The following is a 17,481-nucleotide window of genomic DNA, read 5'->3' on the forward strand; positions in this document are numbered from 1 at the left end:
ATTTACAATAGCAAAATGTATTACCATCATTAAAAAAAATCACTTTACAAAAACAACCATAAATAACCTGCTTTAAAACTGGGCAAAGAGGGAACCCCAGGTGGTGCAGTTAAGTGTCCAACTCTTGGTTTTGGCTGGGGTCATGATCTCAGGGCTGTTTGACAGAGCCCTGTGCTGGGTTCTGTGCTCAGTACTCAGCATAGACTCTGCTTGAAATTCTCTCTCCCTTTCCCTCTGTCCCTCCTACTCATGATCTTTCTCTCTCAAACAAATAAATATATATATATTTTTTTAATGGGCAAAGAGGGGCACCTGGGTGGCTCAGTGGGTTAAGCCTCTGCCTTTGGCTCAGGTCATGATCTCAGGTTTCTGGGATTGAGCCCCAAATCTGGTTCTCTGCTCAGCAGGGAGCCTGCTTCCTCCTCTCTCTCTGCCTGCCTCTCTGTCTACTTGTGATCACTGTCTGTCAAATAAATAATTAAAAAATCTTTTTTAAAAAATGGGCAAATGAATTAAATAGATAGTTCCCCAAAGAAGATATATAAGTGGCCAACAGGCATATGAGAAGATGCTCAGCATCTCTAATGACTAGGGAAATGCACATTGAAACTCCAGGGAGATACCACCTAACATCCAAAAGGACAGCTAACATCAAAAATACAGAAAATAACAAGTGTTGGTGAAGACGTGGAGGTATTGGGACCTTCGTGCACTGCTGGTGGGAGTGTAAAATGGTGCAGTCATTGTGGAAAACAGTATGGTGGTTCCTTAAAACATTAAAAAGGGAATTACTATAGGACCAGCATTGACACTTCTGGGTATATACCTATCCAGAAAAATTCAAAGTACAAATTGAGTTGGTTTTCCCCCATAGTACTATGAATTAAAAAGCCGTTTAACAAATGATAGGTTCATAGAAAATCTCTAGTTTCATGGTCTATTTTCTCAAAGAACAGGAAATGAACTTTCAATGAAAGGTACAAGGGGGCCTTCCGCACACTGTTTACTTTTCAGGGGACTAAGGGCAATTACAGAATATCAGAATATCTGGAGCATCTGATTAAGTGAATTTCTACCTAAGTTATTAATCTACAATAACTCAAAAGAGATAATGTATCTCCTACACGTACTTTCAAGTTAATTATAAAAGAAAGGCAGAGAAAAATACGCACAACATTTTTGGTATTATACTGAAATTAATCAACATTTAAGTTATTTGTCCTCTCGAGTGAATAAACTATCTGAGTGTTAGGGGGAAAATGTCACTCCTCTTCCACTGAATTTATACAATTCAGCACCCAAAGTAAAGCGGCATGTGCACCTTCATTAGCCGATTACGGACCAACCTACAGGTTGCAATTTGTAAACAAACTTTTATTTAGGCACCATAGATCACCACAATTGTGCACTTTAAAATCTGAGAACAGGCATTTAAAAACAACCCAGGGTTATTGCTACTGACTGAGATATCACCGATTGCTTAAACATTGCCACCGAGTTGAAAATACATGGACGAGACTATTTTCAGCAACGACTTATTAAGAGGACATGATGCCACTCCTGCAGCTGATCCCTGACAGTTTAACTCTTGGCGGATTTTTTTTTTTTTTTAATAACTGTTGCTTTTGTACAGAGAGCTGTTTGCTATTTCAGGGTAACTGTGGGGTTTAAAAGAAAGGAACTCATACACTCTTTGCTAATGTGAGAGGAAGACGACCTTCTGCATCTGCGGCGTGGAAGAAGGAAGAGAAAGAGAGAACCACTTTTTGAGTTCTTGCTGATTTGGTGCCATTAACGAGGGTCGGAAAAGGCAAGGAGCTTCACTCGATCTCCGGGGCCGGACACAAGGCGACAGAAGTCTCCGCGTGGGGAAGCCCTGCGGACCCTCATCCTCCTCCCTGCACTTTGCGCGCACTCACTCCTCCGTCCAGCCCGCCGGGTCGTGGGGGCGGGGCTGGCCGGGAGCTGCCCTCTTCCAACATGGCGCCGCGGGAGGCGGGTTCCTCTCGCCCGTTCCCGGGTTCCGGTGCCGCGCGTTTTGGTTCCGGAGTAACAGTGCCCTCGCCGCGCCTTCCTGCTCCTCCTCCTCCTCCTCCTGCCGCCGCCGCTACCGCCGCAGCAGGAACGTTCGGCCTGCGGCGGCCCGGGTTGAGCCCGTGCGCACGGCGCCCTCTGACTCGGGGTGGGGAACAGGACTCGCTCTCCCGTCCTCTGGCGGAAGGCCCTTCCTCAGCTCTCGCGTGCTCTGGGGGCCCTGGGGTTCCTTCCAAACAGCTCCCGACGGAATCCCTTCCAGTCGGGGACCCTCCACTCTCCACTGAGGAGGAGTGGACACCTGCCGCTCTGCCTCCCTAAAACGGGGTCGTGCCCTCACACCCACACAGAGGGCAGAGAGCTTCACGATCCCGTTTCGCCCAGTTTTCCAATCCAGAACCTTCTGATCTCCGCTAGGTTCTAAGGGCCCCTGCCTCCTGCCCCGTCCACGCTCATAGGGAGGCAGCCCCCGACCCCAGACAGCCTGGGTCTGGCTCGGTCCCTGCGGGCTCCTTCCAGACCACTCCTTCTCTCTACTCCCCCGCCCACGACCCTCTGTGTTCTTTCCCTCGCTCCCCTTGTCACCTCTTGGAGCTCTTGCTTAATCTGGATCCAGTGGGTACCTCCTGCCCCAGGATGTGAGCCCCTGTAACCTGTAATGCTGTGGCTGGCCCTTGGCCCCTTCCATGCCATGGAGAACGAGGTGCTGGTGATTCGTATCAAGATTCCAAATAGTGGCGCAGTGGACTGGACAGTGCACTCCGGGCCGCAGTTACTCTTCAGGGATGTGCTGGTGAGTGGTAATCTCAGTCTTCAAATCCCATTGAGGAGGGCGCAGGGATTTGTGGGGTAGATAGCGCCCTAACCACTGAATCTGAGTCTGGTGGCCCGAGCTAGTGAATTCAGGTGGGCATTTTGGCCTCCTGTGAGGGCAGTTTTATTGCTTCAGCGACAGGCATTGATTAATTGCATGGACTGAAATCTGGCAATTGTGCTGGGCCCTGGGGAAATAGAGATGAATCAGATTGAACCCCTGCCCTCAAGGAGCTCAACAGCTTGGACTGGGACACACACACAGAAGCAACCAAGTGGATGCAGAAAGCTGAGTCTGGAAGTTTTTTCCCCAAGTGTTTCTCGGAATGTCCCTGGCCAGATTCCAGCCGTGCCTTTCTACTGAGTTCCCTGAACTTGGTGACTACTGGGGAAAGGGAAACTAGGCAGCTTGAATTTACCATGTTTCAGCAAACCTAAGGTGTCATTGGTTTTAAGATACTATTTTAGGTACCACTCAGAAAAAAAAAGACTGCCCGTTAAACGGACCCACTACACGTAAGAGAGGATTCGCCCAGTTTCAGAGATGCTAACATTGGGGGAAAGGATGTGTCTTGGAATCAATGCAGTATCATTACTCTTACACGATATTTGAATGGATTGCAAAGGAAGTCATGGGATGTGAGAACAGAGTGTAACCTTGGCAGTGGCCTTTTGAAACCTCTTACCTTTTTTGAGATAGTTACTGGGGAGTAGTTAGGCAGAATGGCTTTTCCTGTGTTGCTTGTGAGTGGGAGAGTACCACAACTCAGATTTCCTTACTTAGTAATTTTTTTCCACATGCTGCACTGCCATTTCTCATCTTTTAGCACACATTTGAGATAGCCAGAGTGCACTGTGCCCATTTTATATATTGAGTAATTGAGGCATGAAAAGCCGAACCTAACCCAGAAACATGTGGCAGGTACCAGATCTATGGTGCAGCTTACCTGCAAGGTAAGATGGGGTGGAGCAGAGGTTCCTGGGAGGAGGGAGATCTCTGATGTGATTTTTTTTTTTTTTTTCATAGTCATTGGTGACTCAATCAAAATTTGATTCCTGTCCCTACATTTTGAATTCTGGATTTCCTGACCACCCAGAACATCACAGATTTTCAGGTGTCTGGGCCAGGAGTCCCAAAGCTGGCATGAGCCAGCAACTTCCAGTTTTGTACACCAAATGTTGGCCTTCTCTTTGCTTCTGGAATTCACGCACTCACATGTTTATAGATTTCCTCCCTTATGACAAGGCCCAAACTTTTTAGCATGGTCCTCTAGGCCCTCTAGGCCTACCTGGACCAGCTCCATCTCCACTACACTCCTGGGAGCATCACGTGCTCCAGGAACACAGATCTAACCTTGAGTTCGCCAAGGCTGTCTGCACTCCGCCCCTTTCTTCAGCTGGCCAACTCCTACCTGTCGTTCAGAGCCCAGCTTCACTTTTCCTCTACCTTAATCTTGGCTATGTGTCCATCCTCTGTGTTCGCACAGCTTTGTTCCAGCAAAGGTCACGGGTTTTGTCACAGTTTTGTCTATCTCTTCCACTAAAATGGTAAACTTCTGGAGGAGATGGATGTTTCTGTCTCCCCTCTGTTTCTGGAGCTTTTTAGCATCCCAAAATATTTGTTCAAATATTTCAAAGGGAGTGTCAAAGAAGATGCATGCAGTTATGGTTTTGTGGGCCAGTCTACTAGGGTTTGAATCTAGAAACATGGGTTTAATTGCAGGCAGTCCCACTAACTAGCCAAGTCACTGTCTCTTTTAGCCTCAGTTTCCTTACTTGTAAAATAGGGACGATTCCTGTCCTCAAGACTTGGAAAGATTAAGTGAGATCGTGCCTGTGATTAGAAAGATGTGAGCTTTCTTTCACTTTCCTCTTTTGAAATAACAGAAGGTATTATTTAAAATAGAATGGTGCGGGGCACCTGGGTGGCTCAGTGCGTTAAAGCCTCTGCCTTCGGCTCAGCTCAGGTCATGATCCCGGAGTCCTGGGATCAAGCCCCTCACTGGGCTCTCTGCTCTGCGGGGATCCTGCTTCCCCCTTTCTTTCTGCCTGCCTCTTTGCCTACTTGTGATCTCTGTCTATCAAATAAATAAATAATCTTAAAAAAGAAAATAGAATGGTGCAATGTTTAAAAACCCAAACTCTGGGCCAAATTCCCTGGGTTTAAATTGCAAGCCTTACCAGACTCACCTGGGGCAAGTGTCTCAGTTCTTCATGTGTTAAAAAAAAAAGTGGAGGGTGGAGGATAAAAATAGTGGCCATCTGACAGAGTAGAAGGACTACTGGAGTTGATATACATAAAGCACTTAGAACAATCTGGAATTTAGTAAGTGCTTTTATAAGTATTGTTGTTAAAATACAAGGGACAGGCTGGGTGGCTCAGTGGGTTGAGCCACTGCCTTCGGCTCGGGTCATGATCTCCGGGCCCTGGGATTGAGTCCCGCTTCAGGCTCTGTGCTCGGCGGGGTGTCTGCTTCCCCCTCGCTCTGTCTGCCTCTCTGCTTACTTGTGATCTCTGTCTGTCAAATAAATTAATAAAATCTTTAAAAATATATATATATAAGGGACAGGGCCTGAGTCTTTTGCTTCCCAAGCATCTCTCAATGATTCCTTGGCTCCAGGCTGACAGGCCTTAAAGTAAACTTTGCACAAACAGTCCCACCATCAGAGTGTCATGTGCATTCATGTGTGCGTGTGTGCAGGTAAGCCCAGGAGGAGCACGCTTTCTCAGGAAGGCTTGATGAAGGGCTCTAAGCAATGTTTGCTGTGCTCTCTCTTGTGCTCCTGAGAGCAGGCTCTGTGAACTGCGTGCCCAGATTCTGGTGGACACCGGTGATCTCTTCTCTAGGGTCATCTTATCTCTTCTTCAAGAAATGGGCAAAAAACCAACAGATATCTCAGCATCTTTGGCTTAGACCCTTAAAATTTAAAGCCCAGTGAAATCTGGAAGCATCCCCTTTATCTAATATAACGCTTCACTCCAGTTTTCAAATGAAGGAGCATGAACCCCAGAGGGGGAAAATGCTAAAGCCACACAGCTTGTTTTGGGCTGCACCAGCTACAGAAGCCAGAAGCAGCCCGTGGTCCCCGAGTCATTTGTACCTGAGCATGTTTTGGACGTGGGGTTGTGGTTGAGGGCTCTTGTCACAGCTCCATCAAGCAGCTGGGAGACCTTTGAGAAGTCACATCACTTCTCTGGGGCTTTGTCCTGCATCTGAATAATTAGGGGCTGGCTGCAGTGTGAAGTAGGCCTACTGGTCTCCAAGGGCAGAGACATTTGGTGATCTGTTTTTCAGCTTTCTGTGTTCTGTTTCTTGTAGAGACAGCCCCCAGTTTTGGTAAGATTGTGCAGGAGATCTCAACTAGGCAGTGGGAGGAGAGAATGATTTTCTAAATCCTCTTGCTGTTTGAACCCTGTCTCCTAAGTCCCAGTTCAGATTTCCCCTCATCTGTGAAATTTTTCTCTAAATTGAACCTTTGATTTTTTTCCTGCCTCCTGAGTTAGCAAATATTTGACTATTTATGTCTTTTGTTTGGCTCTTATTATACTGTGAGTGCCCTGTTTTGTTACTCTTTTAGGTTTGTCTTTATCTCTGTGACCACACCAGCATCTTCCTGAATCTTACTCTTCTGTAGCCTACAGTTTGTGTGATCTTTTTAGTCCAGGCATGTTGTAGATGCTTAATTATATTTATGATCCATCACATAGTTGATGGATTTATTAAAAGCACAGAGAAGAAAAGGATCAAGAAATGATCACCATAGGGGCGCCTGGGTGGCTCAGTGGGTTAAGCCGCTGCCTTTGGCTCAGGTCATGATCTCAGGGTCCTGGGATCGAGTCCCACATTGGGTTCTCTGCTGGGCAGGGAACCTGCTTACTCCTCTCTCTCTCTGCCTGCTTATGATCTCTCTCTGTCAAATAAATAAATAAAACCTTAAAAAAAAAAAGAAATGATCACCATTAAGATATTTAAACTTAAGTTTTCTTTTGAAAACTTCTTTAGGTAAATGTTATGTTGAGACTTAAGATGGGTTTTTTTTGGCGGGGGGGGGGGGTAAGTAACTTAAAATGTAACTGGAAAATATACAAAAAATTTTGAAATGTGTCCTGCTTAGAAATGACCAGTAGGTATTACCTAATTTTGAAGCTTTTTAGCCCTTTGGCATCATAAGCCCCACTTTATTTGCTTTAATAAAACAAGGTGGTTGGTTGTGTTCACATGATTCTCATGATTCTCTCAAGCAAATTTGCTTTTTCTTTCTCCTTTTCCCCACATTAGGTGTAAAAGCTGTGGGGCTCCTTATTTATGTTGATGGGTAAAGGACACCATTGCTGCCAGGCGAGGTTTTCAGCTAGTTATTAGAAATTTGCTGTTCGATGGGCTCTGCTATTCATAAGTAGAAAGTATCCTGAATTAGTCTGCTGTTACTGTGGCATTCACGTCTCCAGATTGAGATGATCAGAGTTCCCTTGAAGTAACCAGAGGTAACCTCAACTTGGAGCATAAGGGGTGGAGTCCCCCAGCTTGTTTTTAACGACACTACCAGCTAGCAAAGGCCCTCAGTAAATGCTGTGGAAGGAGGATGTAAGTGAATGAGTGACCGTCCACCAGTCCTTGGGTGCTGAAATTTAGGGTTTCGTTGTGAGGTAGGCTTTGTAACGTTCCAGTCATAGTGACTTGTTATATTTAACAGACACTCATGTAGCACTTCCCCTGTGCTAGACACTCTTCTAAGCATTTATAGATATGGACTCATTTAGTCCGTGAGGTATGTACAATCACAATCTCAGTTTACACAGAAGAAAAGGGAGGCACAGAGAGACTCAGTCTGTCTGTTAGTGAATGGCAGAGCCACGGTCCAGCCACTTTGGCTCTGGTCCACATACTCAAGCTTTATGCTAGCTGCCTGTAATCTTTATCCCATACTTGCTCTACAGTTTCCATTTACTCATCAATAAATACTTTCTACCTATAAGTGTGCAGACTCTCTTTAACACTAATATTTTTTAGAAATACTTCCTCAGAGTTGATGTTTCATTGGCTAAGACTAGAGGCAGAAGGAAAAAAAATTCATCTCCTTTGGCTCTGATGAGCGAGGACTGCCTCAGATAGTTCTCTTTGATCAATTTTATATGCACAGATTTATTTTTCAGGGAAAAAAAAGGCACCGTAGAGGCGAGGCTATTATGCAAATTTCCACTGCAGCAAAAGCTTCTGAAGAACTGCCTTTAGAAGGAAGTTGCGGCTGCCACTCTGCTCAGTGCCCCGCTTGGAAGGGCTGTGGGCTCCCTGCTGAGAACTACTGCAGGCGGCTTTGTCAGCCAGCTGCCTGGTGCCAGTTCCTGGCAGAGCCCAGGAGGGACGTTGTGGCAGGGCTTCCCAAGAGCAGTGAGGTTTGCTGACCATTGGGGTTAGGCTGGACGTAATGGAGGGTCACTTTTCCCAGAACTGGCTATTTCTTGAAGATGTTCCATGCCTCTTTAACTAAGCTGTCTCTGTAGACTGATTTTCAAGATTGCAGCTTTATGCGTTCATTTAAACATTGACATCAGATTATGTACCTTAGACAAAATATTTTTGTAGACTAGATTCATTCTATTCCGGTGTCATTAAATGTATGTTTTCCAGTGCGTAAGAGTATAGGTTGATAAAAATTGTTTGTATCACATGTGGCGTTATAGGTTAATATCATCATTGGAATAATACATCACGGAAACTTATTTTTCTTAATTCTTTGCACAATGAATACGAGGTGAGAGGTTGCTAGTTACATATCAGAAACTACATTTGTTGTCTACAGTGCGCTACTTTAACATGTTTATTATTTAAGTTAATTCTTGCATTACCCCTGTGAGTATTACTAGACCTATATTGGAAGATAATCAAATAGAGACTCAGAGAGGTTAAGTTATTTGTTAGCAGTCACACAGCTAGTTGAGTACAGAGCTGAGATTCAAACCCAGGCTAGTCTGACTCCTAAACACCTTTCTATTGGTAGTATATTCCACAGCTTTCCAAGAACAAACTGTGTGTACACAGTTTTAAATGCACAAATAGTGTGTATACGCTGTAGAATCAAGCGTGAAAGATTATGATATTAATATAGAGTAGATTTGGTAAAGAACTGCCTCCCCCCAACCCACCCTTAAATAGAGATGTAAACTCTGGGCTTATATTGCTGGGCTAAGTGTGATTGTGAACTAATGTTTTTATAGTTTATGCCAACATTTCAAAAATCTTTTTCAGGTTCTCATATTTCCTCTAGGATTTGCCACATGTTAGCAATAAAGAAGATGGCTAATTGTGTTTCTTTATTCTTTCTTTGTTTAGGATGTGATAGGCCAGGTTCTGCCTGAAGCAACAACCACAGCATTTGAATGTAAGTCTGGCTCGTATACTTTCTTGACTGTTTCTTTCTGCAGTAATTTTTCAAAGGGTTTATGGGTTGCATGACTTTAGAAACTGACAAAAACCGATTATTTATGATCATCATATGGTACATTTAAATATTTATAAATTAATGCAAGTTTAATGATGATACTGAACTGAGTAATATTTTCTTATTTAATCATATCTTGGGTGTGCATATTTCTATAATATAGCTTTAATTACCAACATGACCTTTATCTGCTCTTGCTCCTCACTGTAATAATATTGTGGGATAAAATGAAACGTGTAAACTACCTGTAGGCCAGTGATTCTTGATTAAGATTGTAATCCATTGCTGCTTTAAAACAGCAACAGAATAGAGCTTTTAGGTGAGCATTGCTTGGAATGATTCTGTTTCAGTGGGACTTGGCCTGGCTGGTAAATGATGACAGGAGCCCTTCAGATCTTGAATCCCTCTACCTTACTACCCAGCCCTGCCCCACAGTTGGCTTGGAGGATTGGGAAGGGCAGGGTGGATTAGAAAACTAGTTTTGACATGAGCCAGGTCATTGCAGGGGGTGTTAGATTCTGGGGTGTTAGATGAGAGTTTAGTTCATGGAAAGGGGCTAGATGTGAAACTGCTGAAACCAAGGTTTTGCTCATGGAAAGGGGCTCTGGTGTAGAGAGGATTTTTAGCTGTGGTTCCCATCTTTTCTTTTGAAGGTGAGGGCCACTTCTCCGTGAGAAGATGTATGATTTCTCCATATTATGGCATACCCTTCAAACAAACTATCCTTGTGCAATTTTTAAAAAATTTTTAAAAAGATTTTATTTATTTATTTGACAGACAGAAATCACAAGTAGGCAGAGAGGCAGGCAGAGAGAGAGGAGGAAGCAGGCTCCCTGCTGAGCAGAGAGCCTGATGCAGGGCTCGATCCCAGGACCCTGGAATCATGACCCAAGCCGAAGGCAGAGGCTTAACTCATTGAGCCACCTAGGCGCCCCTGTGCGATTATTTTTAATAGGAGAAAATTAGAGGAAAGCTAAATGCCTAGAATAGTGGATTAATAAGTTACCCATTATCTGAGGCAGCAACCAACTGAACAGCAGCTAAAGAGAATGAGTTAGGATTTTATGCATTGGCCTGAAAAAATTTCCACGATATTTTGTTGAATAAACAAATAGTATGTTATGGTATGAGCCCATTTGGTAAAATAGCTAATCCCTCCACCTCCCTGCTTCTTGTCTGTATTGAGAGACAAGGATCTGAAGAGCGTCCGCCCACAGTGCCTTGCAGTGGTTTCCCCTGGAGCGTGGACTTGAGGGTTAGAATGGGGAATGGTTGGCTAAATGAGCACACTTTTTCCTTTCTGTATTTCTTTATTATTTGAATATTTTCAACCATCATTCCGTGTATTTAAAAGTCACTTGTGTAGAACTCTTAAAATAATCAGTATTTTATTAACCACCCTGGACTCTATTTACTGTTGAAAAATGGTACATGTATCTGAAGTCCATATTAGTGTTGCAAGCTTTTCAGACCCTTTTTAATAAGCTCTGGTGGCGCCAAGGGTTTCATGGACAGGCTGATAGTAAACATCTGTCCCTGTTGCCAGGTGCTGTGCTAAGAACATTCCATGGTTATCTCATTTAATTTAACCTTCACAAGATCTCCATGAAGTACTTTGAAGGACTAGTTTTTTTTTTTTTTTTTTTTTCAATTTAGTTTTATTTTATTTAAATTAAGTTAGTTAACATATAGAGTCTTACTAGTTTTAGAGATAGAGTTCAGTGATTTGTCAGTTGTATGGAACACCCAGTGCTCATTCCATCCAGTGCCCTCCTTCATGCCTGTCACCCAGTTATCCCGTTCCCCTGCCTCCCTCCTCTCCAGCAGCCCTCAGTTTATTTCCTGTGATTAAGAGGCTCATATTGTTATTAGCTCCATTTTAGTTGAGGAAAAGGCATCTCCACTAAGTAGCTTGCTCACATGTTGAGTGGTGAGGTGAACTTTCTCATGTGGACTCCAGAGCATATATACACTCTCAGCCACTTTTGATACTTGTTCTGTGTGTTGTAATCTTTCTTGAAGTCACTTACTCTGATTGTTCATAAGTGTAGCAGGAAAGAAGTGTGTTAAGTATGGTTTACATGACTTATGGGTTTATATGACTTGGAAGTTTACATGGCTTATGGAACAACTCTTGAAAAAACAAAGCTTTAATCAAAGAAATATTTAGGGTAATATAATTAATACTTAAAAGTATATTTAACATTAAGAAAAAAAAATTTAGATTTCTACGTTTAAGTTCTTAGAGATGTTGCTCCTTCTTTACTGAAAGGAGGGTAACAGCTCTGTACCCGTCTGTGTCTTGACCAGTTCTAGGCAAAAACAAAACCCCAAAACATAGATAAAATAGTAACTGTCCTTTGTTTCTTTAGCCTAGGTTAAAATCCTAGCCTGGCTCTTTTCATGATTGCTCTAGGATGACCTTGTGTTCTGACCCAAAGATCTGAACTAATAAGTGGACTCTATGTAGAGGAAATACTTGGAAAGATAGTTTGTAGGCTGATTTGCTGACATTTTGGAGCTATGTCAGTGGTGGATAGCTATGATGGAACAACTCCCAGATAAATAAAACTTTGACCAAAGATGTCTTTATGGTAATATGTTTAATATTGTAAAGTGTATGTAACACAAGTTGATTTCTTTTGCAAGAAATGGTATTGTATATAGTGATGAATTAAGCAACAAGAGAAACGGTGTTGTCAAATTTACCAAGGAAATGAGTTGATAAGTGGAAAGGAGTGGGGGAAGGTAATCCTACAGATTCTTCATTTCTGAGAAGTGCCGTCTATTGGCTTAGTCTCTGACCCCACCCAGATGGGGTTAATCTCTCCCCACCTTTGCTAGAGCAGGTAACCCATTGGGCCCACCTTCCCATGAGCTGTGTTCGTATTTTCCTTCCTGACTAGATTTTGAATGACTTGACAGGTACCATGTTTTATTTCACTCTTGTTCTTAGTGCTTAGCTTAGTGCCTTGTGGGAACTCCCTTGTTGAATAAAATGGAATGTTGTGTGTCCATATTCAGATGATAATTTTAAAATTAATGTGACCTAAAGCCAAGTAAATCATTTGCTGTTTTTGGATTATTTGTGCTGTTGCCTAGGCAAGGGATATAAATTGGTGGTGGACCAGTCAGGCCCCAAATTCAGATTCCCACACTTGACTAGGCCCTCTGACCTAAGGGGGCAGGGGATCTACAGTCACTCTCTTCTTTCCTGTTTCTGTTCCTGGGGATAGTGTTTTTGAGGGGAGTTAGGCTGGAAGAGGGGAGGCAGACCCATTTGTGCTGAATTTACCTCTTAGACCGATGGCCCTAAACCTTTTTCATCTTAGTCCTTTTAGGCCCTTTCGCCTTATAATTAGAGTGCAAATAACAATACTTTCCAATGTCTAGTGTTTGATTTCTTTTTTAATTAAGAAGATATAGATGATTTAAAAAAAGTGTTTAAACAGTGTAAAAATGAAAGGAAAACTAAAAGTCCCCATTTCCCCAGTTCACCATTTAACACTTTCTTCCTTTTCCTTATGAAGTTTTCTCTAGATGTAACACACACTATACGGCAACTAATTTCCCCTGCCCCCACTTAGGGTGTCTATAGGACCTCTTTCAAACATCAACGTGCGCAAATCAACTTCAGTCTTTCAGATGACTACATTATGCCTAATTTTATGGCTGTGGCTTAATTTATTTGACCAACTGATAGACCAATCTTAAGTTGTTAGCAGTTTTTTAGTATTAGAAAAAATGCTGCAGTCAATGGTATTGCCTTATATCTTTCCACATTGTAGAAATATATTTGTAGGATCAATTCCCAGGAGTTGGAACTACTGAGACAAAGAGTACCTCTGTTTTACATTTTAATAGCTATTACCATGTTGCTCTCTAAGGGTAGAACCAATTTACAGTCCCACCAACAATGTTTGAGAATGCCCATTTCTCCCTACCCTCCCCAAATCTGGGTATATTTTTTATGAGTGAACTTCCTAGTCAATGTCAGTTTGAAGGGCAGAGGAGATTACTATGGTGTTGTTTTATTTTGTATCAGTTATAAGTGAGCTTCAGTATCTTTTCACTGCTCTTTCAGTCATACGTATTTCATTTCTGTGAACCATTTTGTCACCTTTGCCCATTTTTCTTATAGATTGTAGGTTTTGAATTGGTTTAAGGGCTTTCCAATATTGAGAAAATTGGGGCTTTGTCTTACATGTTAGAGCTATTTTTGTCTATTTACTGCTTTCTTTTCAACTTGCTTTGGTCTTTTCCCCCTCTTCTTTTTTTTCCACGGAGAAGGTTGAAGTTTTTACATGGTCAGATTTTTCATATTGCCCTTTGTGATATCTGCATTTATGTCATTCTTAGGAAGATCTTCCGCATTCCAGATATTGAAAAAACATTCATCCGTATTCTTTTTTGCTGTACTTTAATAGGGTTAAGCACACACATATTAGCTATGTATATAAAAACATACATTCATATGTGTATTAATGTGGGTTTTTTCCCCCTGAAAAGAGCCTGCATTTTTAATACAAATGTCCAAAGATTTTACATTTTTGTATCATCTCCAGTCTGTTTTGATGAAAGGAGGAGTCAGGTGGGGAATCCAACTTTATTCAAGCACTTAGACAGCTGACTCCATACCAGTTATTGAATAATTTGTCTTTTCCCAGATGTGAGAACACTCCTGAGACAAAGCTAAATTCCATTATCATAAAAGGCCTGTATGTTTGCATGTGTGGGCCCTACATATGCTGTAGGAGCTTGACATTCATATAGGCCCAGAGAGCCCTGCTGATTTCCACAGTTTCATTAACAGATTAATGAGTGCACCAACACACGAGGCGATACAAATCAGCTGTGCCCACTAATGAGTTTCCTGGATGTGTTACATGGGCTCCTCTCCTTGGATTATCTCATAGGTGACTGCAGCAAAGTGACTCTTGGGCTGGTGGCACTGGGTGGTAAATTCTTACTGGTGACTTGAAAGATGCATTGTGAGTCTGTGTAGACAAGTGCTGATTTATCTCTATAAATACCATGTGGCCCCACTTTCCCATGGTACTCCAACTTCACATGTTTTGGTCTATAGCTTTCATAAGTATCTTTACACTTGTCAAGCTGTGCCTCTGAGTTTTGGTTCGTAAGATATGGTTGTAGGATAAATCTTTATTTTATCTTTATCTTATCTTTATCTTTCTTCAATCATGATCATTTTACACTTCTCATTTTAGTTCTTTTATGAATTTCTGGAAGATTATTTTGGGAGGAAATTTTAAAACCAGCTCATCATTTTTTTTTAAATTTTATTTTTAAGTACTCTTTACACCCAACCTGGGGCTTGAACTCATAACCCCAAGATCAAGAGTTGCACAATCCACCAACTGAGCCAGATAGGTGCCCACAGTTCATCATTTTAAATTTGGCATAATATGACCATTTAAAGCAAAATTGCAAATTATTTAAGTCATCAATTCTTTTTTTTTTTTTTTTAGATTTTATTTATTTATTTGACGGAGAGAGCATAAGCAGGGGGAACGGCAGGCAGAGGGAGAGGGAGAAGCAGGTTCCCTGCTGAGCAGGGAGCGAGATGTGGGGCTCGATCCCAGGACCCTGAGATCATGACCTGAGTTGAAGGCAGATGCTTTACTGATTGAGCCACCCAGGCGCCCATAAATTTTAAATTCTTACAGCATAGAAAATCACTATAGCTGATTACTGGAGAAATACCTGTAGGATATGCCCTTCATGTCCAAACAGCAAGGGTAGTGTCATTAAGAATAGTTGGGTGAGAACCCCTTTTTGCTTTGGAGAAAAGCCTTAATTATAAAATATTTGGAAATCAAATTATTTGGAAAAAATGAAATTTCATTTTCTTAAACTGTAGTGTGTAAAAGATAAGTGGTTGCTTATAAGTAAAACTAAGTAGTTTAATAAAAAATTGTAACTCACAGGGCGCCTGGGTGGCTCAGGTGGTTAAAGCCTCTGCCTTCAGCTCAGGTCATGATCCCAGGGTCCTCGGAACGAGCCCCGCATCGGGCTCTGCTCAGCAGGGAGCCTGCTTCGTCCTCTCTCTCTGCCTGCCTCTCTGCCTACTTGTGATCTGTCTCTGTGTGTCAAATAAATAAATAAAATCTTAAAAAAAAATTGTAACTCACAATAGTACACAGTCTAAAAATTATTTAACAGGTTAAGAGTTAATTATGCTGATACTGAGACTATTGAAGAGAGTTTTAATTTATTCAAATTTTGGTTTGCAGTATCATCCATGTACAAAGTCCAAATCCCTTTTAGTCTTAGGAGAATAGTAGCTTTATTAGTAGTCTTGTTATTTTGCATGCAAATTAAGAAGTTCAATCCTCATTCAAGTACCAGGCTAGTTGCTCCTTGAAGACGCTAGACAATACTGCCGTTGTTGAGTCTCTAGAAACCCTATCATAGTACCTGGCATATAGTAGGCACTCAGTATGTTTCTGGAGTGCAGTGGATGGATAGTTGAAGGAATGAAGGACAAGCCTTCAAACCCTATATCTCATCCATCAGAAAATCCCATTAGCTCTGGCTTTAAAATATATCCCGCATATGATGACTGCTCAGTATGTCAGCTTTGTTTAGGCCACCATCATCTCTCACCTGGCCTAGGGCAGTGGTTTCTCCTAACTGGTCTCCCTGTTTCTGCTTTTGCCTCCAAACAGCCTGTTCTGCACGTAGCAGCCAGTGATCCTTTGTAAGTGAGATCACAACACTCAGCACCCTCCAGTTTCCATCTTACTCAGGAGTAAAAGCCAAGTCCTTAAAATGCCCTCCGAAGTCTTGCCTTTTCTCATCTGCCCCCAATTCTGTCACAGCGCTGCTTCTCTGAACTCCTCTCTTTCTCTCCCAGCTCTCATGCTGTGCTAGCTACTCTGCCTTTCTCTCAGTCTCTTGAACATACCAAGTATTCTACTCCAAAGCCTTTGCATTAGCTCTTCCTTCTGCCTGGAACACCTTTCCCCAGATGCCTGTGCTGCTCACCTCCTCATCCCCTTCAGTCTGTCTCAGCTGGAGTGTAAGCTTCAGGAGGGCAAGGCTGCTATAGTGGCCATTGACATATTTGTTGGAGAGAAGAAGGGAGCAAAGAAGTGAAGAAGGAAACAGGAGGCAGGGACACGGAGCAAAATTAAAATTCATGGCCGAGAAGATTTGGCCATAGAAACTGAGACTTCTGGTCCTGTCCACATCTTAGATGTCATACCTGAGAAAGGCTCTATAAACTTGACAACCTTTCTGATAATTTCTTGTTGAATGTCTTTTCTAACCTCCACAGTTGTGTTTGCATTTCTTTCCTCTTGTCTTGGGAAAATGCCTTTGCTGTAGTTCTAATTGACTCGCCTAGCACTGAAGGAGTGTGACAAATGACATATAATATATTGCCTTAACTTTCTGTTGCTCTTTGCAGAAGCTGGGTTGTTTCTCCTCAAAGCCCATTTGAGCCCTGTCACTGCAGTGGGTGCTCTGTGGCTGAGAGCTCCGTGGCGTCTGCCAGGTTGCCTGCTGTTTACCTTGATAGGCTCTGTGCTTGCCATTCTGACCGCCCCTTACCTGAGGCTGCCTCTCCTCTATTGGGCCTTTATGTTCCTCCTCTTGGTTTCTCTTCTGGATTGCATGTTGCTTCAAATAAAATTGCTAACAACATATGGCCTGTTATGATTCTCTTTTCCCAAACTCTGCCATTTTGTATATTTGTGACACACTGCAGATTTTGTGAAGATTGCTTCATAATATTTGTTTACCATCTGCTGCACTCTATTTGGTATCTTGCTAGGATTTTTTCCTCCATTTTAAGTGACATTAACAAAATCCAGCCAGTACATAGACTTTCTGGTTCTACTTTTGCTTCCCTAATGTGCTGGAAAATCATATTACTGTGCTCCAGGCAACTAGAGAAGTCTGGAATTCTCATTGTGAACCAGTGTATCAGATCTATTGCATATACCGCCCCCCCCACCCGCCTTGGTCATATCTAGTAATGCTTTTTTGGTCAGATGGTAAAGAACCTCTATGTATAAGACAAAAAGTTCAAATTATTTTCTCTACTTCTCTTTACTTAGTACCACTACTTTCTAGTGTTCTTCAACAACATATTTATAACCTTGTAATTCTTTGTGCCACTTTAGTAAGTTTTTATGATCTGCAGTTCCATTTAGTGTTCATATTATA

At 42.4% G+C, this 17,481-nt stretch overlaps 1 protein-coding gene across 10 annotated transcripts in view; it reads left to right on the forward strand.

The window, feature by feature from the left end:
* The first annotated feature begins 2,042 nt into the window (after positions 1 to 2,042).
* The window catches only part of MAP2K5 (mitogen-activated protein kinase kinase 5), a 260,220-nt gene continuing 244,781 nt past the window's right edge, over positions 2,043 to 17,481 (forward strand). For 3 of the 10 annotated variants that reach the window (XM_059180905.1, XM_059180911.1, XM_059180912.1), the window contains exons 1-2: positions 2,045 to 2,827; positions 9,180 to 9,228. In XM_059180905.1, coding sequence (XP_059036888.1) covers positions 2,693 to 2,827; positions 9,180 to 9,228 — 184 coding nt within the window. In that variant the 5' untranslated portion in view covers positions 2,045 to 2,692. Of the gene's footprint in view, positions 2,828 to 9,179; positions 9,229 to 17,481 lie in introns of all 10 variants that reach the window. The other 7 variants (XM_059180906.1, XM_059180907.1, XM_059180913.1 and 4 more) reach the window with 4 other exon arrangements.

The sequence above is a fragment of the Mustela lutreola genome, chromosome 7 (assembly GCF_030435805.1).
Source record: "Mustela lutreola isolate mMusLut2 chromosome 7, mMusLut2.pri, whole genome shotgun sequence".
Taxonomy (NCBI): Eukaryota; Metazoa; Chordata; class Mammalia; order Carnivora; family Mustelidae; genus Mustela; species Mustela lutreola.